This window comes from Natrix helvetica (genome assembly GCF_964273705.1).
Source record: "Natrix helvetica genome assembly, chromosome: Z".
Taxonomy (NCBI): domain Eukaryota; kingdom Metazoa; phylum Chordata; class Lepidosauria; order Squamata; family Natricidae; genus Natrix; species Natrix helvetica.
In genome coordinates this window covers 3112360-3140081 of record NC_138554.1, presented here as the reverse complement: position 1 = coordinate 3140081, position 27722 = coordinate 3112360, and the positions used below count along the sequence as shown (strand labels likewise).

General features: G+C 45.4%; 2 protein-coding genes across 5 annotated transcripts; one reads left to right on the top strand and one right to left on the bottom strand.

Moving 5' to 3' along the window:
• The first annotated feature begins 281 nt into the window (after nucleotides 1–281).
• Nucleotides 282–14069, top strand: LOC309381613 (nucleolar protein 9-like). Of its 4 annotated transcripts, none has more exons than XM_081932794.1 (11): nucleotides 282–453; nucleotides 2132–2374; nucleotides 3588–3995; nucleotides 5904–6029; nucleotides 6917–7058; nucleotides 7378–7564; nucleotides 9158–9331; nucleotides 9439–9543; nucleotides 10294–10527; nucleotides 11304–11409; nucleotides 13382–14069. In XM_081932794.1, exons 2-11 carry the CDS (start codon nucleotides 2158–2160, stop codon nucleotides 13537–13539), a joined length of 1857 nt encoding a protein of 618 aa, XP_081788920.1. In that variant the 5' UTR covers nucleotides 282–453; nucleotides 2132–2157; the 3' UTR covers nucleotides 13540–14069. The 4 variants fall into 4 exon arrangements, with proteins under 4 accessions (XP_081788920.1, XP_081788921.1, XP_081788919.1 ...); XM_081932795.1 differs by having other exon boundaries at nucleotides 7375–7564; nucleotides 9191–9331; XM_081932793.1 differs by having other exon boundaries at nucleotides 7375–7564.
• Nucleotides 14070–15195: 1126 nt separating this feature from the next.
• LOC309381629 (lipid transferase CIDEB-like) lies at nucleotides 15196–25210 on the bottom strand. The gene is made up of 5 exons (XM_081932827.1): nucleotides 25057–25210; nucleotides 21863–22007; nucleotides 20720–20869; nucleotides 17395–17585; nucleotides 15196–16039 (listed from the first exon to the last, which is right to left on the bottom strand). The coding sequence occupies exons 1-5, from the start codon at nucleotides 25095–25097 to the stop codon at nucleotides 15901–15903; spliced, it is 666 nt and encodes a 221-aa protein (XP_081788953.1). The 5' UTR covers nucleotides 25098–25210; the 3' UTR covers nucleotides 15196–15900.
• Nucleotides 25211–27722: the final 2512 nt, after the last annotated feature.

Here is a 27722-nt window from a genome sequence, read left to right as displayed (position 1 = left end):
CATCACAGAGAATTCCAAGAAATCCCCCCTCCCTCCTTTCCCCGTCTTCATTCGGTCATTCAAAAACCGCGCGGACCTCCCCTTTCCCAAGGAATGACTGACTGACTGAATGGGTGACGCAATGAACGAACGAGCCAATGAGGCGAACGGAAGGGTGACGTCACGGGCGCAATGCTTTCTGGGAGGAGAGGCCGGCGCTGATGGCTCCCTCGGCGCGGGGCAGGCCGGGAGGCGGCGTGGCGAAGCTGGTTCCGGGAGGAGGGGGCGTGGCCCGCGAGAGTCCCGCGCAGGCGCGGAGGAGCCCGTCGGTCCGCGTGCTGCCCGGGTTTGCAAAAAAAAAAAAAAAAGGTTATTGCCGCGGCGTGGGAGATGCGCGATCCTGTGATCGCTTTTGCACGCGATCCCGTTGCGATCCAGCAGGAGCAGAGGCAGCCAGCGCGGACTTTGGGGCCTGTAAGTCCTGCAATATTCTGATTCTCCCCCCCCCCGCAAACCCCCGACTTCTCTTCCCTTCCTTGCAAAGTTTTGTTGGGGGAATCCAGGCAGAAGTGCAACCGGTGAAGCGGCCAGGAGGTCTGAAGCAGCAGCCCCCCCCCTCCCCACTCTCTCTCTCTCTCATTGGCCGCGATTGGCAGCTCCTGGTGACTAGGGGGTGGATGCAGAAACTCTGGGTTTTTTTTTGGGGGGGGGGTATTTTATGCCCTTTGACCCTTGGCAGCCTGAACTGCTTTTGGAATTTGGGAGGTTGTCTTTGAAATGGGAAAGCCCTCCCCCCCCTTTACCTTGATTTTATACCCTTATAGTGAAATTGTGCATTATAAATTGAACACACACAGACACACATGCACACAATACAATACAATGCAATGGCAGAGTTGGAAGGGACCTTGGAGGTCTTCTAGTCCAACCCCCTGCCTAGGCAGGAAACCTTATACCATTTCAGACAAATGGCTATCCAACATCTTCTTAAAGTTTTCCAATGTTGGGGCATTCACAACTTCTGGAGGCAACTTCTGTTCCACTGGTGAATTGTTCTCACTGTCAGGAAATGTAATCTTAGTTTTAAGTTGCTTCTCTCCTTGATTAGTTTCCACCCATTGCTTCTTGTGCTTTGGAGAATAATTGGACTCCCTCTTCTTAGTGGCAACCCTTGAGATATTGGAAGACTGCTTTCATGTCTCCCCTAGTCCTTCTTTCTATTAGGTTTAGGTTTTAGGTTTATTTGGATTTATATGCCGCCCTTCTCCAAAAGGACTCAGGGCGGCGTACAACATTAAAAACACACATCACAAAAGTTTAAAAAAAAGATTAAACCCATTTCCAAAAAGACCAAACCGATTTTTTTTAAAAAGAAACAATACATTTAAAATACATTAAAATTAAAATTAACATTAACAGGCCAGGCCGGCTTGCTGGAAAAGCCAACTTTTTAGGGTGCGTCGGAAGGACCGGAGGTCGGGGATTATGCGGAGCTCCGGGGGCAGCTCATTCCAGAGATCCTGCAACCGTTCTTCATATGTTTTATCCTCCAGTCCCCTAATCCTCTTTCTTGCTCTTCTCTGCACTCTTTCTAGAGTCTCCACATCTTTTTTTTACATCTTGGGGACCACGCTTGTTACATCAAACAGCTGATACACCCTCAATCATTAGTCTTGACTAAACGGGCTAAATACATACCATGCACCCACGTGCGTCTGTGTGTGTGAATATAAGCATAGCATATTGTAGAATGTTACCTGTATTATCTAAGGCTATACGGTAGGTAGCCCCCTATGGCTTTGATCGTGGGATGTATCAGAAACATCGGCGTCCAAAAGGTTGTTTTAAAATGCATTGCGTTGAGGTGTTAAGCTCTTCATTTGCTCTTCCTTTTGTCCCTTCCATCCTCACAACAGCCCTGTGAGGTGGGGCTCAGGGAGATTGCAACTGCAAGAGGATTTTAACCCGTGTTTTTTCTCCTTCCTCCCTGCTCTTGTTAACAGCAAACGGAGCCCCCCTGCTGCATATCGGCCGTCCCTCTGCAACACCCTTGTTTTTAAATTCTATCTTTTATGTTTATTGCATTTTCAAATTCGTTTATTGAATTTATACGCTGGTCCAAAGTGACTCCTTCTTGCTCGTTTCCTCGAAGGTTGGCAGGCTAAGCTGTTCAGAAGGATGGGACCCCCTGCCCACCGCCAGAAAACCGCCAAAAGCAGCAAAGAGCAGAAGAAGAAACGACGGGGCTCGCCTGTTTCTAAGCCTGGGAAAGGAGACCCCGAGGAGATCAAAGGAGTCAGCGGCGGTGGTGTCAAATTGGAACCGGCGGTGGGGGATTATTTCCGCCAGGCGCATGATACCTTCAAGTCCGGCTTTGCCTCCGACGAGGAGAAAAGTAATTTTTTTGTTCACTTTAGGGGAGACACGCCAAGCACGTTGTAGAAGAAATCCTCGAGTTACGGCCGTAATGGACCCCTGCCCATCAGCGTCGCAACTCGTGGACGTTCGTAACTGGGGCCATCCACGCGACCGAGTCAATTTTAGGACCTGATTTGGAGCGGTCGTTAAGTGAACCCGCGGTGTCTCTATGAGCTGGTTGGCAAAATGGCAGTAAAATGAGGTCATGTGATTGATAAACAATCCAATGCGCAAATGGCGCTAATGGTCATGTGACCACGAGGGACAGCCATTGGTCCTTCAAATACGGGGTTTAACTATCCCCACGGAAGTCTGCCGTAACTTCAAACGGTGGGTAAGTAATCGGTCATAAATTGAGGAGTACCGGGACACAATTTGGTCCGTTGGAATTCCGTAATTTGGGAAGGTGGGAGGTGTTGTAAGGCATTCTGGGAGTTGAAGTCTACCCACCTTCGGCTCTCCAAGGTTGAGAAACACTGAAACAAATGGTACAGGCGGTCCCTGACTTACAACCGTTCATTTAGTGACCATTTGAAACACTGAAAAGGCGATTTACAGCTGTTCCTCCCACGTTCCACCGTCACGTGATCAACATTTGAGAGTTTGCCAACTGTCATGTACAGCTAGTCCTCAACGTACGACCACAATTGAGCCCCGAATTTCTCTTGTTAAGGGAGACATTTGTGAAGGGAGCCTTGTCTCATTTTACAGCCTTTTTCGCCACCATTCAGTGAGTCCCTGGAGTTGATCAGTTAGTCACGTGGTTGTGGGACACCGTCATAAATACGAGTCAGTTGCAAGCCTGATCCCACGATCACAGGGAGGCTGCCAAGGTTATCACTGAAAAACGGGCATAGGTTGCTTTTTTCAGCGCCGTTGTAACTTGAACGGTCACTAAACGGAAGTGTAAGTTGAGGACTCTGTCTGGACAATGGCTGAAGCATCCCGCGATCGCCATTTGCGGCCTTCCCGGATGAATAAATAAAATAAATGGGAGAAAAGCCGGATTTGCTTAAGGACTGCATGTTTCACTTAACGACTGTGATGATTCGCTTAACAACCCTGACAAAAAAGTTTGCAAAATGGCAACCATTTTGGCACACTCGCCTTATTTGCGAGGGAAATTGTGTTCCCACTTGTGGTCGTAAGTCGAGGACCCCCGGTAATGGCTGTTATGTTGTCCCCCACAGGTCTGTTTGTGAGCAACGTCCTGACGGAGGCCACGGGCGTGGCACTGCCGCTGGCATTGGATGCCTCCGGGTCGCTGTTCCTGCAGGCGCTGCTGCCGTCCGCCTCGGGGGCCAGCTTGGAGCCTCTACTCCGGGCGCTGCTCCCCTCTCTGCGCCCGGTCGCCTGCCACCCCTGCGGCGCCCACATCCTGGAAGCGGCTCTGTGGAGGGTCCCACTGCTGATCTCGGAAGGAGGCGAGGAGGCCCAGGCGCTGGAAGAGCTCCTCCTGGATCTGGGGAAGGGTCTTCGGGACGAACTGGCGACTTTCACACTGGACGTGCACGCCAGCTTTGTGGTGCGGACTCTGCTGCAGGTCTTGGGAGGGGCCCGCGTCGGGTCGGACGGGGGACGGGAGCTCCCGGGCTCAGGTGAGTCGCGGCCATTGAGCGCCTCCCCCATCGTGGAATGGGTGTTTGAGGAGGGGGTGGAAGCCATTGCCCACTTGCCTACCGGTTGAGATCCAATGTGGGAGAAAGATGAGACCTGGGTTAATGCCGCCGCGCCCCCCCACTTCAGACACGCTCCTTCGTCTCAGTCCATTGTACCCCACCTGGTTTGTTTATTTTTATTTTATTTTGTTGTGTTTTTTTGTTTTGTTTCATTATTTTTTATTTTATTTTAGTTTTTTATTTATTGCATTATTTTATTCATTTTATTATTTATTATTTTATTCATTTTATTTTATTCATTTTATTATTTATTATTTTGTTCATTTTATTATTATTTTATTCATTTTATTATTTATTATTCATTTTATTATTTATTATTCATTTTATTATTTATTATTCATTTTATTATTATTTTATTCATTTTATTATTATTTTATTCATTTTATTATTTTATTCATTTTATTATTTCTTATTCATTTTATTATTTTTATTTGATTTTATCTTTTTTATTTACTTCATTTTATTTTGCTTATTTTATTTATTGTTTTATTTTATTTAGTGTTGTGTTTTTTGCTGTGTTCTTTATTTTGTTGTGTTTTTGTTATTTTATTTATTTTTTTGTTTATTTCATTGTATTTTTTTCCCTTATTTTTTCTTTATTTTATTTTTTATTTTATTTTGTTTACTTCATTTTATTTTACTTGTTTATTTTTGTTTGGTTTATAGTTATTTTTTGTTTTATTCATTTATATTATATTTTCTTTATTATTTTTAATTTTATGTTTTATTTATGTTTTTTATTTTTATTTTTATTTATTTAGCTTATTTTATTTTTTTATTTTACTTATTTATTTTTGTTTTATTTATAGTTATTTTTTGTTTTATTCATTTATTTTATATTTTCTTTATTATTTTTTATTTTATGTTTTATTTATATTTTGTTTTTTATTTATTTAGCTTATTTTATTTTTTATTTTACTTATTTATTTTTGTTTTATTTATAGTTATTTTTTGTTTTATTCATTTATTTTATATTTTATATTTTATATTATTTATTATTATGTTTTATTTATATTTTGTTTTTTATTTATTTAGCTTATTTTATTTTATTATTTTACTTATTTATTTTTGTTTTATTTATAGTTATTTTTTGTTTTATTCATTTATTTTATATTTTTATTATTTTTTATTTTATGTTTTATTTATGTTTTGTTTCTTAGTTTTATTTATTTATTTAGCTTATTTTATTTTTTATTTTGCTTGTTTATTTTTGTTTTATTTATAGTTATTTTTTGTTTTATTCATTTATTTTATATTTTCTTTATTATTTTTTATTTTATGTTTTCTTTATGTTTTATGTTTATTTATTTATTATTTTGTTTATTTATTTTTATATTTTATTAAATTTTGGATTTTTATTTTTTATTATTATTTTATTATTAGTATATTATATATTTTTTATTTTATTTTGATTTTGATTTCCTTGATTTTGTTTTATTTTACTTGTTTTATTTTTTATTATTTTATTATTTTTTTAATTAGTTTTATATTATTTTATTTTTAATTTTTTGTGTTATTTTACTTTATTTTTATTTTATTTTATTTATTTGTATCCCACCTTTATTATATTTGCAAATAACTCCTTATTTGAAATCCTCAACTCAATGTATGATGTCCTCAACCTGTGGACTTCAACTCCCAGAATTCCCCAGCCAGCCGTGGTGGGGAGTTGAAGTCCGCAAGTCTTAAAATTGCCAAGGTTGTTGGATACCCTGGTTAATGCCATATTTTGCCAGGGGTTTAGACCAAGTTAATCTTTTCCTTGCAGGAAAATTAGGGTGTCTAATTCACCCCTTCCCCTTTTCTGTCCCCCTTCCACCATTTTAGGGTCTCTTCGTCCCCAGGCCAAGAGTTCGAAGGTGGGGAATGAAGGACCAGCGGTATTCGAAGTCCCCGTCAGTTTCCTTTCCCTCCTACGGGAATTCAAAGGCTGCTTCCAGGAGCAAATTGCAGGTGAGATGCTGCCATCTGCTGGGCAGGTGGGGAAACGGCAGCCTTGCACCGCTTTCCATCGAATACAGATAGTCCTCATTTAACGACAGCAAGCGAGTGTGGAATTTCCGTGATAAGTAGTTGAAGTTGTTATGCGGGTCTCCATAGGAGCTGACTCAATTTTACGGCCATATTTATGACAGTCAAATGACTCACAGCAGTCGTTAAGTGAATCAAGTGGTCGCGGAGCAAATCCCTTTTATGAATGGGCGTTTTTTGCTGCACTCTAGCAAAAAACGTTGCAAATTGGGGTCACGTGACTCGGACTTTGCTACCCGTTGTAAATATGAACTGGTTGCATGCCTGAAATGGGGGACAGTCATAACTTTGAGGATGGGTTGTAAGTACCTTTTATGGGGTCGGTTACTGTGATCACATAACCACAGGGTGGGGGGGGGCAGTCATAGATTTGAGGTCTTAGTATTTTTTATGGTGTCTGTCGTAACTTGAAAAAGTCATTAAGGGAATGGTCATTAAGTGAGGAGGACCTGTATGCCCGTGAATGGGAAAGTGTGAGCTTGGGAAGGTCATACATAGAGGTGGAGCTTTTGCCTCACAATCAGGGGGCTGTGAATTCGATCCTCGGTAGAGGCAGATATTTCTCTCTCGGCACGATGAGAATATATCTACTGAATAAAACTCCGCATTGGCAACAGGGAAAGGCATCCGGCCATTAAAAACACTCCATTCAGTTGCCCAGACTCCACCCAGCAAGGGATTCCGGAATCGTTAAGATGATGATGATACATTTATATATCCTTTGTTTATATACCGTTTCTGATCTGACTTTAACCAAGATCCTTACTTTAACCAAGATCCTTATTAAACTAAACCTGTTTCCCCTCTAGAGTTCATCACCAACAAATGTTTCAGCCTCTGCCTGCAGGTGGCGCTGGAGATCCTACACAGAAAGCTGCCTGAAGAGTGTGCTGAGCTCTGCCGGTCCGTGATTGGCTACCTGAGCAGCTGTAACCCGGCTGCTGAGCAAAGGTAGGCAGTTGGATTGGTTGGATGGTTTGGGGAGGCGGGGATTGGTGGGAAGAGTCACTGCAAAAATTTGCAAGGCTGGCTGGGGAATTCTGGGAGTCGTCGAAGCGGTCGCCGTGAGCTTAAAAGGACTCCAGAGGATGGTAGAGGACAGGAAGGCCTGGAGGAACGTTGCCCATGGGTCGGACACAACTAACAACAACCACAAATTGAGGAAAATCCTTGTGTTTTTAGCTTTTTTCTGCCCGTTGTGTTGGCTTTGGAGATTTCCAGCCAGTGCGTTTGTGCGTGACGGCATTCCTCTCCATGTTTTGCTCAGCAGCCTCCTGATGTTCCTGAAGGACGCGACCTGCAGCCGGGTGCTGGACAAGGTGCTGGAGGTGTCAGATGCGAAGGCGCTGCGCTCCTTCTACAAGGCCCACGTGAAGGGACAGCTGCGCACCTTGTCAGCTCACAAAGTGGCCAACTTCACTTTGCAACGGCTCATCCAGGCCGCCTCGCGGAAACTGGTAAGGGGTGTGTGTGTGTGTGTGTCTGTCTGTCTGTCTGTCTGTCTGTCCTCCCAGCTGGCTTAAAGCGGGGCGTCGATTTTTGGTTGAGCTTGCAAAGCTAAGAAGGGACAGACCTGGTTAAGGCTTCGAAGGGGCAGGTAGAGATTTTGGTTCCTCTGTCAGGAATGGTGGAAGGGACTGGTATGGCCACAGGCTAGAAGCCAGGAGATGGTGAGTTCTAGTTTTGGCTTAGGTGTGAAAGCTGGCTGGGTGGCTTTGGGCCAATCACTGGGAGATGTGGAGTTCTAGTCTCACCCTAGATATGAAAGCCAGCTGGGTGATTATGGGGCAATCACTAGGAGACGGGGAGTTCTAGTTCTGCCTTAGGCATGAGAGCTGGCTGGGTGACTGGATCAATCACTAGGAGATGGGGAGTTCTAGTCCCACCCTAGTCGTGGAAACTAGCTGGGTGATCATGGGCACTAGGAGACGGTGAGTTCTAGTTCGGACTTAGGTATGAAAGCTGGCTGGGTGACTATGGGCCAATCACTAGGAGATGGAGAGTTCTAGTCTCACCCTAGTTATGAAAGCCGGCTGGGTGATTATGGGCCAATCACTAGGAGACGGTGAGTTCTAGTTCTTCCTGAAGTATGAAAGCTAGCTGGGTGACTGGCTCAATCACTAGGAGATGGTGAGTTCTAGTTTGGCTTAGGTATGAAAGCTGGCTGTGTGATTTTGGGCCAATCACCAGGAGATGTGGAGTTCTAGTCCGAACCTAGTCATGGAAACTAGCTGAGTGATTATGGGTCAATCTCTAGGAGACGGTGAGTTCTAGTCTCACCTTAAGTATGAAAGCTGACAGGGTGACTGTGGGACAAACACTAGGAGACAGTGAGTTCTAGTCCCACCTTGATATGAAAGCAGCTGGGTGACTTTGGCCCCAAGTATGCAAAGTATTCCCCAGAGTTCCAATTTATGAAGAGAGACATGTTGGCACACATGGGAAAACCCGAATCTGAAGGCTGAAAATCTGGGTGCGTCTTATACATGGAATACAGCGTTTTTGGCCTCCCGAAGCCCCGCCCCTTCACCAAAATGGCCATGCATACCCTTATGGAGGCTTTGAGAGAGTTCCTGGAGCTACTCTCTCCCTCTCCCTACCTACCTACTGTATTTCCCTCTCTTTCTCTCCCTCTCTATCCCTCTATCTATCTACTTACTTTTTAAAAAAAATTGCCTCTTCAAAACCTTGCTGCGTCTTATACTCTGAAAAATACGGTAAGTATACTTCCAGAAAGCACATCAATTTTAGCAGCATCTCTACAAGTATAATCTGAAATATAACACTACAAACAGTGTATATTCTCTGTACTGTTTGCTGTTTGTTGCAAGGTGGCAAATTGCTGGGAGGCAGAGGCAGATATTTTTCCCTTGCTTTCCTCCCCAAAAGCTAGGTTCGCCTTATACTTTAGAGCGTCTTATACTCCGAAAAATACAGTATAGAGTAATGATCCCTCAGCTCCTAGCGATCTGATAGGAACCGTTGCAGATCAATCAAACAGATCCCTGCCGGTCTAGAAGAGGTGAAAGGGGCCCTTCTCTTAGTCTTAGGAATGTCACCTCATGTATATCCCGTCCCTGAAGCTGGGGCGGCTTTTTCAGGAGCTGGGCCCCGGCGTGGAAGAAATCTTGGCCCTGGAGCATCTCGGCATCATCACGGCACTCCTCGGTGCCTGCCGGAAACGCGGCGCCCACCAGCCGGAGGTGTTGCAGCTCCTCTTGGAGGTAACCAAACTTTTCTTGGTTTTCTGGTTAGTTTTCTGCTCCGTCTTCTCCGGCAAATTGTTGAGCTGGGTGGTTTTTTTATCTCCCCCCCCCCCCCCCCCGCACAGGCCTTCCACTGTTGGGAGCCCCCCGCCCGCCAGCTGGCCTGCGTCCCCCTGCTCGCCTCGGTCCTGGCCTACGAGGTCTACTTTGGAGAGGAGGAGAAAGAGCAGGTAGGTGTGATAACTAGAGGTAGTCCTCGACCTTACGGCCGAAATCGAGTCCCAAATTTCTCTTGGCGAGTGAAAGAGAGTTGTTAAGCGAGCTTTGCCCCATTTTACGACTTTGCTTGCTGCTGCGGTGAAGCGAATCGCTGCTGTTAAGTCAGTCACACGGTCGTTAAGCGAATCCGGCTCGCCCATGGACTAAGCTTGTCAGAAGGTCGCAAAAGGGGATCGCTTGAGTCTAGGAGGGCCGCAGCCATCAGAAATCGGAGTACGTGGCCAAGCAAGCCTATGAGGAGGCTGCCACGGTCGTAAGTGCGAAAAACGGTCATAGGTCACTTTCCCCAGTGTCCTTGGAACAGTCACAACAGCTGTCGTAAGTCAAGGACGATCTGTGTTACCACATTGTCCGGCCTTCACTTGGCCTTCGTGCTGATCAGGTCCCCAAATCGGTCGAATTTTTCTGTCATAAGTCGCTTTTCCCAGTGTCTGGCAGCTCGCCAAGCGAGATAAGGTTCGTCTGGATAAATGTTCCTCTGAAAGACTGTTGGCTAACGCTTGTGGACTGTGAATGAAAGGAATTCAGTCGTGTAAATAAAAGAGATTTTGGCAGGACCAAGACTCTGCTTCATGCTTATTGAGGAAGCCTAGGTCAGAACACAAATTTGGCTGTCTCTTCGTCTTCTGGAATGGGGCCCCTCCCTCCGGGGAATCCAGACTTCATTCCACCACACCTGTCGGATTCTCTTCTTCCTCCAGGAAAGTGCGACACCGCCGGCCCTGAGCGCCATCTCCTACCACGGCTCCCTGATGTTGCAGCACCTCCTGCATTTCACAGACCCTTCCCTTGTGCTGGGCAGCTTGGCCGCCATGCCGCCCGCCGACCTGGTAACGTTGGCTTGCGATCCTTCCGGGAGCCACGTTTTCGATGCCCTCTTGGCCAGCCCCTCCGTCTCCGAAAAGCCCAGGCGGAAAGTGTTGCGCCAGCTCAAAGTAAGTCCCTCCCTGGGGTGGGGGGAGGGGAGGATTCTGTGCTGGGCTTTAGAGGCTGCCGGTTAAGCTCGTTTAATAACGCCCAATCGTGTGCGTTTTGTTGCGTGGGATCAACCTGTTGTGGCCAGTCGGCGTCCAGCGGGGCTGGCAGCATATTCGGACAGTGAGGAGGTTGGGGAGGAACATGGTCCAGTCCTGGAGTCTGGGGAAGGCTCGGATGAGGGCTCTGCGTCGGAGCAGAGAGGGGGCCAGGGCTGTATGCAGTTATCAGCTGCCTTCGGAGTCGGACATCCGTGAGGCAGAAGAACAGCTGGAGCCTGTTCCCAGTGTGCGCATGCGCAGAGTTGCCAGATGAAGGGAACAGCTAAGGAACAGGGGTCGACTTGGGAGGAAGGCCACAGGTGGACGATGAATGGTCCCTCCCAAAGGAAATAAAAGAGGAGCGCCAGGGGAGTGGAGTTTGCAGGAGTTCGCTTCATTGGTTTGTGACTCTCCGAGACTCCTTGCCAAGTTCTGCAGGGATCGGCCTGGCAGCTCTCCAAGCCAGAGAAGGTCTGTGACCGTAAATCCTCCTTTGAAAGACTTTGCTGGATGGGAAGGAGCAGAATTCACAGCCAATGAATCAAAGGGGTTTTTGCCGGGACCAGGAGTTGGCTTCCTGCCCTTGGGAAGTCATGCAGGGGTGTCATTGCGGCTGTTATTTAAAGCAAGTCCTGGATTTTAACAACCGTTCCATCTCTTCCTCCCCCTCCTTTTTTGTTGCTTTGGATTCTCAGGGCCACTTCCTGTCCCTCGCCTGCTCCAAGCATGGCAGCCGGGTTCTGGATGCCATCTGGAGCAGAGCCAGCCTGCCAGCCAGACGGGAGCTGGCCCAAGAGCTGGGTAAGGAGCCTCTGTGCCCCCTTCCCTCCCTCCCTCCTGCTCTCCTTCCTTTTTCCTTCCTTTCCTTCCTTCTTTCTCTCTTCCCTGCCTCCCTCCTTTCTTTTTCTATCTTCCTTCCTTTTTCTATCTTCCTTCCTTTTTCTATCTTCCTTTCCTTTTCCTATCTTCATTTCCTTTCTCTTCCTTTCCTTTTTCTCTCTTTCCTTTTTCTCTCTTCCTTTTCTTTTTTCTTCCTTTCCTTTTTGTCTTCCTTTCCTTTCCCTTTTTCTATCTTCTTTCCTTTTTCTCTCTTCCTTCCCTTTTCCTATCTTTCTTTCCTTTTTCTCTCTTCCTTTCCTTTTTCTATTTTCCTTTCTTTTTCTTCCTTCCTTTTTCTATCTTCCTTTCCTTTTCTATCTTCCTTCCTTTTTCTATCTTCCTTTCCTTTCCCTATCTTCATTTCCTTTCTCTCTCCCTTTCCTTTTTCTATTTTCCTTTCTTTTTCTATCTTCCTTTCCTTTTTCTATCTTCCTTCCTTTTTCTATCTTCCTTTCCTTTTCCTATCTTCATTTCCTTTCTCTTCCTTTCCTTTTTCTATCTTCCTTTCCTTTTCCTATCTTCATTTCCTTTCTCTTCCTTTCCTTTTTCTCTCTTTCCTTTTTCTCTCTTCCTTTTCTTTTTTCTTCCTTTCCTTTTTGTCTTCCTTTCCTTTCCCTTTTTCTATCTTCTTTCCTTTTTCTCTCTTCCTTCCCTTTTCCTATCTTTCTTTCCTTTTTCTCTCTTCCTTTCCTTTTTCTATTTTCCTTTCTTTTTCTTCCTTCCTTTTTCTATCTTCCTTTCCTTTTCTATCTTCCTTCCTTTTTCTATCTTCCTTTCCTTTCCCTATCTTCATTTCCTTTCTCTCTCCCTTTCCTTTTTCTATTTTCCTTTCTTTTTCTATCTTCCTTTCCTTTTTCTATCTTCCTTCCTTTTTCTATCTTCCTTTCCTTTTCCTATCTTCATTTCCTTTCTCTTCCTTTCCTTTTTCTATCTTCCTTTCCTTTTCCTATCTTCATTTCCTTTCTCTTCCTTTCCTTTTTCTCTCTTTCTTTCCTTTTTCTATCTTCCTTTTCTTTTTTTCTTCCTTTCCTTTCCTTTTTCTCTCTTTTCCTTTTCCCTTCCTTTCCCCTTTCTTTTTCCTTTCCTTTTCCCTTCCCATTCATTCCCCGTCCCTTCCCCCTCTTCCTTTTCCTCTTCACTTCCCTTTCGTTCCTATCCTCCCCCCCTCTTCCTCTTCCCTACCCTTGGGGAATAGGGTCCCTATATCCCTGGCTGCATTTTTATGGGGTTCCAAAATTTCCTTCTTAAGCGTAGTGGAAGGGGGTCACTCAATTAAAGCCATGCTCCAAGTAATAAATCCATCACAAGCAAGACTCCGAGGCAGATAAATTCTTCAAAGATTACTTTTATTAGGAATTATCCTATTGGCACTTATCTGGTGAAAACCGATTCTGAGGGTCTCCCGCGGTTTTCACCTAAATTAAAAGTTTTTTCACTTTTTCAAAACAATCAGTCACATGGTCCAATCACGGTTCGGTCTGGTTGCCTGGTGACATCACTCCGCCTTCTTCCGACGAGGTGTGAGAACGTCCTTGATTCTCAAGAGAAAAATATATTGTTTTGGCTACAGAAACTCCTCTATCTCAAATCCCCACTCCCTATCCCTCAGCTCCAGTGTGGCAAGACTGAAGCGGCAAAAATGGCTTCGCTCAGGTCAGCTTTAGGGTTGCCGCCATGTTTCTCAACCTTGGGCTCTGTAAGATGTTTGGACTTCAACTCCCAGAATTCCCCGGCCAGCATAGCTTAAAGGGCCCTGCCAGACTTCTTAAAGGGCCCAAGGCCGAGAAGCACGGAGTTAAAAAACATAGAAAGCTTCTCCGTTTTACAGCGACTTTTATTTGTGCCCTGAAGTCATTCCTCAAACTTAGCCCCCCCTTCTCTTCTCTCCTCCCAGCGGCGCATGAGCCCCAGCTACGACATGACCCCTTTGGCCACCACCTCGTCCGTAACTTCGCCTTGACCCATTTCCTCAAACGCCGAAGGGACTGGGACAGCCACCAGCAAGCGGAGAAAAAGCGGCGGGATCTATTTGCCGAGTTCCTGGAGGATTGAACGCGTGGGGTTGGTTGGCCCAAGATGGGATTTTGGGGGGTCGACCGATGGGATCAAGAGGACTAGCTCCTTCAGCAGGCTTTGTATTTCGCACCCCGCCCGAATCTGCCCAGAAGAGCGTTTGAAAACGCTCCTTCGCCCTCAGGAATGTGGGTAGGATAGGAATCGTTCCTGTCGCTCTCGGACAGCTCGTGATGGGAACTGTAGTCTGAAGGAAAGAAAGAAGACAGGAGGGAGGGAGGAAGGAAAGAAAGAAAGAAGGGAGGAAAGAAAGAAAGAAGGAAGGAAGGAGAAAGAAGGAAGGAAGGAAGGATAAAAAAGAAAGAAGGAAGGAAGGAAAGGAAAGAAGAGAGAGAGAGAAAGAAGGAAAAGAAAGGAAAAGAAGGAAGGAAGGAAAAGAAGGGAAGAAAGGAACGAAAAAGACAGGACATGTTTTAAAATTGCTCCGGGCACCGCCTTTTTGACTCTATTCTCAAATGGAAATTTATTTATATTTTTTAGGTATTAAAAGGCAATGAATTCTTTGCAAATGGCTGTCACGTCTTACTTTTGAGGCAGATGGATTGGCTGCGTTGGCCCACAGCTTCCTGTAACCTTGAAATGATAGTTTAAATCGGGGATGTCAAACTCAAAGCACGCGGGCTGGATCCTGGCCTATCCAATGCGAAGAGGAAACATGCCAGCAGTTTGGGGAGTGGCATCAAACTAACCACACCCACCCACTTGGCCACACCCATCCATTTAGCCAACACCCCCCCCCCCCCCCCGCTTCCCAACAGAGGTCAACCCCAGCCCTGATGCAGCCCTCAACGAAATTGAGTTTGACACCCCTGGTTTAAATCAGGGGATCTTGTCACTTGGCAATTTTAAGACTTGTGGACTTCAACTCCCAGAATTCCCCAGCCAACATGGCTGACGGACTGAGGAATTCTCACGGCTGGCTGGGGAATTCTGGGAGTTGAAGTCCGCAAGTCTTAAGCAGGAGGTTAGACTAGGAGCCGTTATCGGCGGCCCAAATATTGACCAGCAGGAATTAAGAGGCACAGTGTGGGGGCTTGCAATGCAGGTAGTCCTCGACTTACGACTGTAGTGTGTGACTGAACTTTCTGTTGCTAAGAAGACGGTCGTTAAGCGAGTCGCGCACGGTTTTACCACCTCTTTTTTTTGTGACTGAACTTTCTGTTGCTAAGAAGACGGTCGTTAAGCGAGTCGCACCCGGTTTTACCACCTCTTTTTTTTTTTTTGGCCCCCATTGGTTAAGGGAATTGCTGCCGTTAAATGAAGCATGCGGTCATTAAGCGAATCCAATTTCCCCATTGTTGGAAGGTTGCAGCTGGTGATTCCCAGAATACGGCAACCGTCATAAATACACATAGTCCTCGACTTACGACAGCTCGCTTAGTGACCATCTGACGTTACAATGGCACTAAAAAACCGACGTTTTTCACACTTATGGCCATTGCAGCATTCGCGTGGTCATATGATTTACAGCGGACTCCTATTTACGACGGTTGCAGTGTCCTGCAGTCACGTGACACTGATCCCCTTTGCGACCTTCTGACCGGCAACGTCGACGGGGAAAACCCGATTCATTTAACGACCGGGTTACCAATTTAACCACTGCGGTGATTCCAAAGCTGTGAAATGAGGCGAAACTTGCTTAACAAATTTGTTTATTGGACTAAAATTGTGGGCGTAAATCGAGGAGTAACTGTAAGTGCCAGTTGCCAAGGGCCCGGATTTTGATTTTGAATGCTGCAATGGTCATAAATACGAGACCCGGTCATATGTCAGATTTTTTTCAGGGCTGTTGTAACTTGACACTAAATGAACAGTTGTGAGTTTCAACTTCTTCAATTGAACTACTTGTCAAAGTATTAACTAGTCCCTAAGCAAATGGTCGTAAGTCGAGGGACTATTGCTACTTCCTGCTTTCCCAGTTAAATGCAGGTAGAGTGGTAGCTGAGCTGGAGGCTCTACGGCCCAACCTTTGCAAGCCAAAGATTAGGTCTTCAACGTGCCGATTAGCGCCTCCCACTGCTGGATACGGGTCAGTAGGCCAGCTTTGTTAAGCCTGGTTCCCTCACAAAGGCGGTTTATCGTGATCGTACTGCCAGGGGATGATGGGTTTTGCAATCCTACAAAAAGCACATTTTCTGAGGAGATTCTGAAGCGCTTGTATTCTGCTCCAGCCAGGATCAACCTATGAATACTGGACAGAAAACTACAGATAATAGGAACGTCTATCCTTGGTTTAACTATCCGTTAAATCTGACTCCCGAATCAAGTGGATTCCCTTAAGATCGCTTCAGATCAGTTCGAAGCCGGGAAGTTCTCTGGCCTTTTGCACGGAAGACGGCCTCAATATTGGTAGTTGGTTATCTTGACTTGGGGTTGCCAGTTGTCCCCCGCGTCCAGGAGCCGTCGGATGTAGTTGGACGCCCCCAAGAGGACGTGCCCGACCCCTTGCATGACGGCGGAAGCGACGCGCAGGATCTCCCTGAGGGGAAGAAAGAAAAAGGATTTTTGTCAAAATAATTTGTAAACATAGGCGTATCGGTGGTAGATTACGGGCGGTACGACCCGGTACGGCCGTACCGGTACTAGCCAGGAGCAGCGGCACCCGTATCGATATAGTGGCTTGTTTGGCCCACCTGCCTCCCCGCGTTCCATAGCTGTTTATAACGCGACCGGCTAATTGCGCACCGGTGCATAGTATACGTCGCCTGCGCGATCTCCACCGAGGAGCTGGGCTGTCGCAGGGCGGTGATACGTGCATGCATGCGAAGGGCGTGTGCCCAACTAGGACACCCGGTCCCGTACGCAGCGTGTCGGTTGCGACGGGATCCGGAATCCACCACTGGGCGGTACCGTTAGTCCTCGAGTTACAGCCACAAGAGAACCCTACCTTTCTGTTGCTAAGTGGGACCTTAGGTATTTATTTATTTATTTATTTATTTGATTTCTAGACCGCCCCCTCTCCCCGAAGGGACTCAGTATGAAAGGTATGAAAGTCGGTTAGGTGACTTTGGGTCAATCCCCAGGAGGTCGTGAGTTCTAGTCCTGCCGTAGGCATGAAAGCTGGCTGGGTGATTGGGCCAGCCCCTCTTTCGCAGCCCGACCTACCTCACAGGATTGTTGTGGGGGAAAATAGGAGGAGGGAGGAGTATCGGGAATATTTACACCTTAAGTTATTCATAAATGATAAGGTAGGATAAAAGTCAAATTAAAGAAACCAAACCAAACCCAGGTAGTCCTCAACTTACAGCAATTCATTTAGTGACCCTTCATAGTTACAACGGCACTGGAAAAAAGTGACTTAGGACCATTTTTCACACTTAAAACTGTTGCAGCAACTCCATGGTTACACAATCAAAATTTATATTTGTCAACCGACTCATATTTACGACGGCTGCAGTGTCCCAGGCTCACGCGATCCCCTTTTGCGACCGTCGGCCAAGCCAAGTCCACGGGGAAGCCAGATTCATTTAACAACCGTGCGACTCACTTAACAACTGCCGTGTTTCACTTAACAAATGTGGCAAGAAAGATTGTGAAATGGGTTCAAAATCCCTTGACGAATGTTTAAGTTAGCAAACATACGTTTTGGGCTCAGTTGTGGTCGTAATGTGAGGACTACCTCAAATGGAAGCATTGCCTGGCGATGGAGTGGTTTATCCCTCTAATAACTGAAGTGAGTCTTAACACCGATTTTCTCTTCTCTCACATTTCCGCACAAAGTTTTTTTCCAATCTTTTTTGTGAATTGGTGGAAAGTGTTCCCCGGAAAACTCTTGGGCCATCCCCAAACCTCCCTCTGCATCTTCTCCCCGGGAGGGCAAGGAACGAGGCTCACCGCAAAACTTTCTTGGGTCCCAGGCATTTGAAGTCGCAACTCATTGAGTAGAGGCCGTAGAAGGTGGCCGAGATGTTTAGGCTGCCAAAAAGGTCTCGCGGATTCAGCTTGTAAACGTCAAAAGTGATGCGGGCGATATCCTTGCTGTTTCGTGGCTTGTCTCCCCTCAGGCCGAATGACTGTCTGATGCTCTGGGAGGGGGAAACAGGTTGTATTACCGCATGTCGCTTTGGTGCAGTGAAGGAGCGGCGCGGTGGCCTAGAGGTGGAGCTCTCGCCTCACAATCGGGAGGCTGTGAGTTCAATCCTAAGTAGAGGCAGATATTTCTCTCTCTCGGGCACACTGAGAATATATCTGCCAAATATAACTCCGCACTGGCGACAGGGACTGGAATCCGGCCAGTAAACTCTCAGCTCCATTCACTTGCCCAGACTGATTTTGGGGCCAATCACTAGGAGACTGGGAGTTCTAGTTCCACTTTAGGTATGAAAACCGACTGGCTGATTTTGGGGCCAATCACTAGGAGATTGGGAGTTCTAGTTCCACCTTAGGTATGAAAACCGACTGGCTGATTTTGGGGCCAATCACCAGGAGACTGGGAGTTCTAGTTCCACCTTAGGTATGACAACCGACTGGCTGATTTTGGGGCCAATCACTAGGAGGCGGGGAGTTCTAGTTCCACCTTAGGTATGACAACCGACTGGCTGATTTTGGGGCCAATCACTAGGAGACTGGGAGTTCTAGTTCCACCTTAGGTAGGTATGACAACCGACTGGCTGATTTTGGGGCCAATCACTAGGAGGTGGGGAGTTCTAGTTCCACCAGGTATGAAAACCGACTGGCTGATTTTGGGGCCAATCACCAGGAGGCGGGGAGTTCTAGTTCCACCTTAGGTATGAAAACCGACTGGCTGATTTTGGGGCCAATCACCAGGAGATGGTGAGTTCTAATCTTGCCTTAGATAGGAATGGCGCCTGGGTGCCTATCTGTCTGTCTGTCTGTCTCTCAGTCCAACCCACCTCACGGGATGGTTTTTCTTGTGAGGAAAATCGAAGGATTAAGTCTTTTTGCTGCCTTGCGTGACGGAGAAAGTAACCAAGGCAGGATCAAAATCTCATATGCAAGTCAAAAGAAAGGAAATTTGAGATCCCAACAAGAAAAATGCACACCACACCAAAGCAACCCAAGAAAGGGTGTGTGTTTGTGTGACGCCACAAAAACCAAACCCCCCAAACCGACAAATCCAATTTTAGCAGCTACTTTGACTGTGGTTTGGGGTTTGTGTAAAAAAAAATGCACCAAAGGCATTTCCTATAGCTTTATGTCCACCGCAAGTGACAACGGGGTGCTTGGCTGGCCAGGAAAGCCAAATTTACGATGAAATTAGGGCAGAGATGGGCGTAGTTGGACACGATCCTCACCCAAGCTGATCTGGAATGCCTCTAAAATTTATTTCTCACATTTTGACCCCTTTGGCTAAGGTGACGAACAAGAAACTTGGCTTTTAGAATGATTTTGCAATTATAGACATGACCCAAAGCTTGTGAAATGGAAAACCAACAGCGGAAGCTGTATTAATAGAGCTGGAAGAGACCTTGGAGGTCTTCTAGTCCAACCCCCAGGTGTCCAAGACAGGAGACGGTACACCATCCTGGATAAATAAAGGCCCAATCCGAGAGAGAGGGAGAGATATGATAGGTAGATAGATGGATGATAGACAGATTAGACAGACAGACACAGATCATGATAGATGATGATAGATAGATGATAGATAGATAGATAGATAGATAGATAGATAGATAGATAGATAGATAGATAGATGATAGATAGACAGATGATAGATAGATGGATGGATGGATGGACGGATGGATAGAGGTAGATGATAGATCTAGACAGACAATAGATGGATGGATGGATAGACAGATACCAATAGATACCAATAGATAGATGGATAGATAGAGAAATGATAGATAGGTACAGATAGAGATAGATGGATAGATACCGATAGATAGATGGATATAGAGATAGCTAGGGATAGCTAGAGTTAGACAGAGCTAGGTAATATATAGATAGATAACGATAGATGGATGGATGGATGGATGAATGGATGGATGGATGGATGGATGGATGGATGGATGGATAGATAGATATAGAGATAGCTAGAGAGAGAGAGAGAGAGATGATAGATAGATAGATAGATAGATAGATAGATAGATAGATAGATAGATATAGAGATAGCTAGAGTTAGACAGCTAGATGATATATATATAGATAACGATAGATAAATGGATAGATATAGAGACAGCTAGAGAGAGAGAGAGAGATGATAGATAGATAGATAGATAGATAGATAGATAGATAGATATAGAGATAGCTAGAGTTAGAGCTAGATGATATATAGATAGATAACGAAAGATAGAGATGATAGATAGATATAGAGATAGCTAGAGAGAGAAATGATAGATAGATCAATAGATATAGAGATAGCTAGAGTTAGACAGAGCTAGATGATATATAGATAGATAACGATAGATAGATAGACAGACAGACAGAAGATAGATAGATGGATGGATGGATGGATGGATAGATATAGAGATAACTAAAGAGAGAGAGATGATAGATGGATAGATAGATATAGAGATAGCTAGAGTTAAACAGAGCTAGATGATATATAGATAGATACCGATAGGTAGATAAATATAGATAGATAGATAGACAGACAGACAGACAGATGATAGATAGATAGATGGATGGATGGATGGATAGATAGATAGATAGGCAAGAGACAGACAGAGATAGATGATAGATAGAGATAGACATAGATGATAGATAGATAAATAGACACAGATGATAGACATACAGAGAGATGATAGATGGAGAGATGATAGATAGATAGATGATAGACAGACATAAATGATAGATAGATAGATTATAGATAGATAGACATAGATGATAGATAGAGATAGACATAGATGATAGATAGATAAATAGACACAGATGATAGACATACAGAGAGATGATAGATGGAGAGATGATAGATAGATGATAGATAGATAGATAGACAGACATAAATGATAGATAGATAGATGATAGATAGATAGACATAGATGATAGATAGATAGATGATAGATAGATAGATAGATAGATAGATAGATAGATAGATAGATAGATAGATAGAGAGAGAGACTCTCTATCTGAGAGAGTCATAGGGCTGGAAAGGACCTTGAAGGTCTTCAGGTCTAATCCCCAGGGGCCCAAGGCAGGAGACCTCCTATCACCCGAGTGGCTCTCCAGTCTTTTCTTGACTGGATCGGACGATGCTCACCCTGCTGTGAGTCCACTTCTGTCCTTTCTCCAACACCATCAAGGCTGTGTTGTCTTCCAGGATTTCGAAAAACCCCTCCGTCTCAACCAGGGTCCCGTCTTCTTCCAGCACCAGGAAAACCATGCCGGAGATCAAGAGGGTCTCCCTGGCCTACAAAACAAGAAACCGAACAAGCTGAGGCCCACAGGGCGAAGACTCATCCTCCCCCCCCTCCATCCTTAAACTGCTTCTTTGATGCGTTAAATATGCACATCAAGATTTTATGCCCATTTCACAGATGGGGAAAAGTGAGGTCGATTGTGGAAGGACCTGCTGCAAATTCAGAACCTGAGCTTCAAAGCAGTCATGTGTGTAAGTGTGTGTGTGTAGGACATTTTCTGGGAGATAAAATAATGATGATAATTAATACAAACACATCTGTTCTGACCTAAGCTTCCCAAGAGCAGGAAGCAAACTCCCGACAAAATCCACTTTTATTCATTGGCTGTGAATTCTGCTCCTTCCCATCCAGCAAAGTCTTTCGAGGGAGGATTTACGGTCACAGACCTTATCTCGCTTGGAGAGCTGCCAGGCTGAGATCTGCACAACTTGGCCAGGAGTCTCGGAGAGTCCCGAACCAATGGAACTAATGGTCTCCTGCAAACTCCACTCCCCTGGCGCTCCCTCTTTTATTTCCTCTTTAGTTCATTCATCGTCCACCTGTGGCCTTCCTCCCAAAGTCGACCCCTGTTCTTTAGCTGTTCCCTTCTTGTCCGTCAACTCTGCGCATGCGCACACTGGGAACAGGCTCCAGCTGTTCGTCTGCCTCACTGATGTCTGACTCCGAAGGCAGCTGATCACTGTCGGACGGCCCTGGCCCTCTCTCTGCCTCTTACACAGAGCCCATATCAGAGCTTTCCCCAGACTCCAGGACTGGCCCAAGTTCCTCCCCAACCTCCTCACTCTCTGAATCGGCTGTCAGATCCGCTGGTTGCTGGTGGGCCACAACAACATCTGACTACCTCCGGTCCTTGAGAAGGACTCGCTAGGTGGACCAAAATCCCAAATCCAGCATTTTGGAACCAAAATAATAATGATCGAGGCGTTTAAAACAACAACAACAAAAAAAAACCCACACGTAACGTCCCCGGCAAATAGACGAACCTTGTTAAGTAAGTCTTCCAAAGTGCTCGCCATCAGTCCTTTGCGGGTGTGACGCTTGTGATCGCACACGCGGAACGGCCGTTGGGGCGGAGGGCTGGGCGTCCAGACCCGGCGGGAGATTTCCGAGCCCGCATTGGAGACCGACCTGAGTTAACAGAGAATAACAGAATCACAGAGCCGGAAGGGACCTTGGAGGTTTTCTAGTCCAACCCCTCCTCCCGCTCAGGCAGGAGACCCTCTACCATTTCAGACCAATGGTGGTCCAATCTCCTCTTTGTGATGGAGCAACTGCAACTTCTAGTGGCAAGCTGTTCCAAGGGTTAATTGTACTCCCGGTCAGGAAATTTCTCCTTAGTTCTAGGTGGCTTCTCTCCTGGATTAGTTTCCATCCGTCGCTTCTTCTCCTGCTTTGGAGAATAGCTTGACTTCCTCTTCTTTGTGGCAACCCCTCAAATATTGGGAGACTGCTATCCTGTCACCCCTAGTCCTTCTGTTTGTTAGATTGAACAGATAACCGGATTGGAAGGGACCTCGGAGGTCGTCTAGTCCAACCCTGCTCAAGCAGGAGACCCTCGACCATTTCAGATAGAGGGTTTGTCCTCTTCTTAAAAACCTTCAATGTACCCACAACTTCTGAAATCCCACTGTTCAATTGTTCTCACGACGAGGAAATTTCTCCTCGGTTCTAGTTTAGATTTCTCCTTCGTTAGTTTCCATCCATGGCTTCTTGTCCGCCCTTCCGGTGCTTTGGAGAATAGCTTGACTCCTTCTTCTTTTGGGGCAGCCCTTCAAATATTGGAAGACCGCTATCCTGTCACCCCCCAAATCCTTCTTTTCATCAGGCTAGACATACCCAATTCCAGCAACCGTCCGTCGTATGTTTTATCCTCCCATCCCTAATCATTTTTGTTGCTCTTCTCTGCACTCTTTCCAGAGTCTCCACATCTTTTTTATAGTGTGGCGGCCAAAACTGGATGAAATATTCCAGTTCTATTCTATTATAAAGTGGTATTAACGTGCCACTTGACTTTGCAGTGCAGCGCATCGGGGCATGTGCAGAGTGCCCGGCGAAAAGCACGCCTTCCTCTTCTGCAGTGCCACTAAAAAATGTCCTGCTGTAAGATTTGCCCGTCCCTGATTTTCGAGAGATTAGTCCCAATGGGCTCCCCAAACAGCCACAATTAATCAAGATTACGTGGACCTGTTTATTACAGCAACAATTGTTCCTTAGCGGTGAAGGTCAGAGTCCAAATTCCAGGTAGTTTTCTCCAGAAAGAGACGGGGGTGGGGGGAGGGATGGAGTAGTGATGGAGTAGCAAGGGAGTCCATCTCAATTGCACAAATGTATCCATGGAGCAGTGATGCAGATGTGGGTTTTTTTTTAAAGCTTCTGAAGTAAGAAACAAGCCAGGATCTACCTTGCATTTGTAAAATAAGCCAAGATTGGCTGAATGTTGCAGCTGTAGAGCTTGGCTTGTTACAAATAACATTTATTTGATTTAAAAATAAAACTCTTACCTCAAAGGGTTACTTTTGAGGTAAGATGGCGGCTTATACATTTTATAAACAAACAAACAAACAAATGAATAAACCATTTAATCTGAAAAGGTGACTATCCATGTTTTTTTTTTGACTTGTTGCAATATTAATATTTACTAGTTCCCTTTCTCTTCATTATTGTTATAAATGATGAGTTTTTCAAGCTTGGCAAAGTTGGGAAATATTGTTTCAAAACTTTTAAGACTTTCTCAGCCAGCCAAGACTGTGTCTGTCTGTCTGTCTGTCTCTCTCTCTATGTCTCTCTCTGTGTGCCTCTCTGTCTGTCTGTCTGTCTCTCTGTCTCTGTCTGTCTGTCTCTGTATCTCTCTCTCTGTCTCTCTCTGTTTCTGTGTGTGTCTCTCTCTCTCTGTGTGTCTCTCTGTCTCTGACTGTCTCTCTCTGTTTCTGTCTCTCTGTCTCTGTGTGCCTGCCTCTCTCTCTCTCTCTCTGTCTCTCTCTCTCTGTCTCTCTCTCTCTCTCTCTCTCTGTGCCTGCCTCTCTCTGTCTCTCTCTCTGTTTGCCTGTCTCTGACTGACTGTCTCTCTCTGTCTCTCTCTGTTTCTGTTTCTCTCTCTCTCTCTCTGCCTGCCTCTCTCTGTCTCTCTCCGTCTCTGTCTCTCTTTCTGTCTGTCTCTCTCTTTCTGTATATATATATATCTGTGTGTCTCTGTCTGTCTCTGTCTGTCTCTGACTGACTCTCTCTCTCTCTGTCTCTCTCTGTTTCTGTTTCTCTCTCTCTCTCTGCCTGCCTGTCTCTCTCCGTCTCTGTCTCTCTTTCTGTCTCTCTCTCTCTTTCTATATATATATATATATATATATATATATATATATATATATATATATATATATATATATATATATATATATATATATATATATATATATATATATATATATATATATCTGTGTGTCTCTGTCTCTGTCTGTCTCTGTCTGTCTCTGACTGACTCTGTCTCTCTCTGTCTCTCTCTGCTTCTGTTTCTCTCTCTCTCTCTGCCTGCCTCTCTCTGTCTCTCTCTGTCTCTGTCTCTCTTTCTGTCTCTCTCTCTCTTTCTGTTTTTCTCTCTCTCTCTCTCTGTGTGTCTCTGTCTCTCTGTCTCTCTCTGTCTCTCTCTCTCTCTGTCTCTCTCTCTGTCTGTCTCTCTCTCTCTATGTCTGTTTCTGTCTCTCTGTCTCTGTCTCTCTGTTTTTGTCTGTCTGTCTGTCTCTATCTGTCTTTCTGACCCTCTCTGCCTCTCTCTCTCTCTCTGTCTCTCTCTGTTTCTGTCTCTGCCTTCCGGGTCTCTTGAACCCCAACCAGAGATCAAACAAGCCAGGTTTTGTGTAAAACACCCTCTCCCCTAATCACAGTCCCTCAACCAGATAACCATGGACCAAGCTTCACCCCCAAATGAACCTAGAAATCTTTGCAAATGACCAGAAGTTGAGTGAACCCACTTAGTTTGCTGTGGCTTCCTTCATTTCCCACAAACAGGGGTGGGAATCTCTCTCCCCCCTTCCATGTTCCCCAGCATCCTTGGATTGGCCGCCGTAACAAAGTCTCTCTGTGACAGCAGGTCCAACTAACCACAAAGGTAGGCGAGATGTTGAGAGCTAGCTGGAGAAACCAGGATGACCAACAACGTCTCCAGCCCTCCGTTCCCCCCTGAACTTACTTCAACAAAGACGAGGGGGCCAAGGCATTGATAAGATCCATGGTGCCCACGGCAGGGGCTGATGGGCTCCCAGCTCAAAGAGGTCCTTCCTTCCTGCTTCGTCACTGTTTTGTGTTGAGTCGCAGAAGGGACACGCTGTCCTCTCTCTCTCTGGACTCTGAACTGGGATTTGCTGGCAGGAGCGAGTGTGTGTGTGTGTGTGTGTAAAGCATGGTGCAAATTCCAAAGTGAACAACAGAACAGATAGCACGCCAGGGCTATATTCTTGGACTGGGTACTGTTTGCCTGCCAAGCAACCTGTTGTTCTGATCTAGGCTTCCCCCAAAAAGCAGGAAGCAGAGTCCTGACAAAACTCCTTTTATTAAAGGAATGTGATTTCCTCTCCTTGACATTCAGCCAAGGCCTGGCAAACAGTCTTTCAAAGGAGTATTTATGAACACAGACCTTATCTAGCTGCCATGTCAATATTTCCCAAAGGAGGTGCTGTGAAAGGAAAGACTGGGCAGAGAGTCTCTGAGATTCAAGGACAGATCTTCACACTCCTGAAACGAATCTAACGGCCGATTGAACCAATTGTCTCCTGCAAACTCCACTCCCCTTTTGCTCCCCTTTTATGTCCTCTGGGAGGGGCCATTCATCGTCCACCTGTGTCCTTACTCCCAAGTTGACCACTCTTCTTTAGCTGTTGCAGGGCAGGTGTCAAAGAAAAAGTGGAACCAGGCCAAAAAGGGAAATTAGATTTAATTCAATTAGAATGTTGTGGAATAAATTGAACAGAGCTAACACAATTCACTCTCCCTCCGCTGTATTTTAAATCACTTTATTGGAAAGTCGCTAGATGGCAGCACGTACTTCTAATTTTAAGCACCTTGAAAGAGTTTCTGCTGTTAAACTGGGGAAAAAAAAGAGATTTTTGTGACGTCACAAATCCTTTCGTTTGTCCTCCTAGCGGTTTCAAGATTACAACCGCCGCAAACCGAGACACCCAAAGCTTTCCAGACGGTGCTGTTGCATTGTGGGTGCCTCATTGGGGGAGGTTTTCAAAAATGGACTGGGCCTCCATTTGGGTGGTATGAGGACTCCTGCCTTGAGCACATTCTAATAGTTTCCTTATGACCTTCTCATCAACACTTTTCCAAAGTTGTGCAAATACAATTCTAGCTGAGGTTAATACATGAATGATTAAATATACATTCTCTTTCATTATAAATTTCAGGTCGAATTCCCAGCAGAAATGTTTCTGGCTTCAGCTCAATAGGTTGTTGTATCGTCTCTTCCAACCGTGTCTTAATTTTTGCCCAATATTTCTTTGCCCCTCCACATATCCACCACCTATGATAATAAAATCCAGGTATTTGGTGGCGCTTCCAACATTTAGGCTAATGATTTAGCTGAGTTGTCTTTAAACATCTTTGCCAATGGAACTGCATCTACATGGAGGGAGGTATGCAGTGGAGTCCCCCAAGGCTCTGTTTTAGGCCCAGTACTCTTCAACATCTTCATCAATGATTTGGATGAGGGAATAAATGGGGAACTCATCAAATTTGCAGATGACACCAAGCTGGCAGGAATAGCCAACACTCCAGAAGAGAGGCTTAAGATACAGAAGGATCTTGACAAACCTGAACATTGGGCGCTATCTAACAAAATGAAATTCAATGGTGAAAAGAGTCAGGTTCTACATTTAGGCAACAAAAACGGAATGCACAGGTACAGTATAGGTGGTACCGTGCTCAATAGTAGTAACTGTGAGAGGGATCTTGGAGTCCTAGTGGACAACCATTGAAATAGGAGCCAGCCGTGGGCAGCAGCTGCCAAAAAAGCCAACACAGTTCTAGGCTGCATCAACAGAGGGATAGAATCAAGATCACGTGAAGGGTTAATACCACTTTATAAGGCCTTGGTAAGGCCACACTTGGAATATTTGCATCCAGTTTTGGTCGCCACGATGTAGAAAAGATGTGGAGACTCCAGAAAGAGTGCAGAGAAGAGCAACAAAGAGGATTAGGGGACTGGAGGCTAAAACATAGGAAGAACGGTTGCAGGAACTGGGTATGTCTAGTTCAGTGTTTCTCAAACTTGGCGACTTTAAGTCCTGTGGACTTCAACTCCCAGAATTCCCCAGCCAGCTATGCTGGCTGGGGGATTCTGGGAGTTGAAGTCCACAGGACTTAAAGTCGCCAAGTTTGAGAAACACTGGTCTAGTTTAATGAAAAGAAGGATTAGGGGAGACATGATAGCAGTGTTAAAATATCTCAGGGGTTGCCACAAAGAAGAGGGAGTCAAACTATTCTCCAAGGCACCCGAGGGCAGGACAAGAAGCAATGGGTGGAAATTAATCAAGGAGAGAAGCAACTTAGAACTGAGGAGAAATTTCCTGACAGTGAGAACAATTCATCAGTGGAACAGAAGTTGCCTCCAGAAGTTGTGAATGCCCCAACACTGGAAGTCTTTAAGAAGATGTTGGATAGCCATTTGTCTGAAACGGTATAGGATTTCCTGCCTAGGCAGGGGGTTGGAATAGAAGACCTCCAAGGTCCCTTCCAACTCTGTTATTGTATTCTATTCAACCTCGGTGGTGGTAGATGTCATCTGTAAAACATCTTGTACAAATTCTCTTTATATGCAGGTGACATTGTTAATTTGTAATTCCTATCCCACAATTT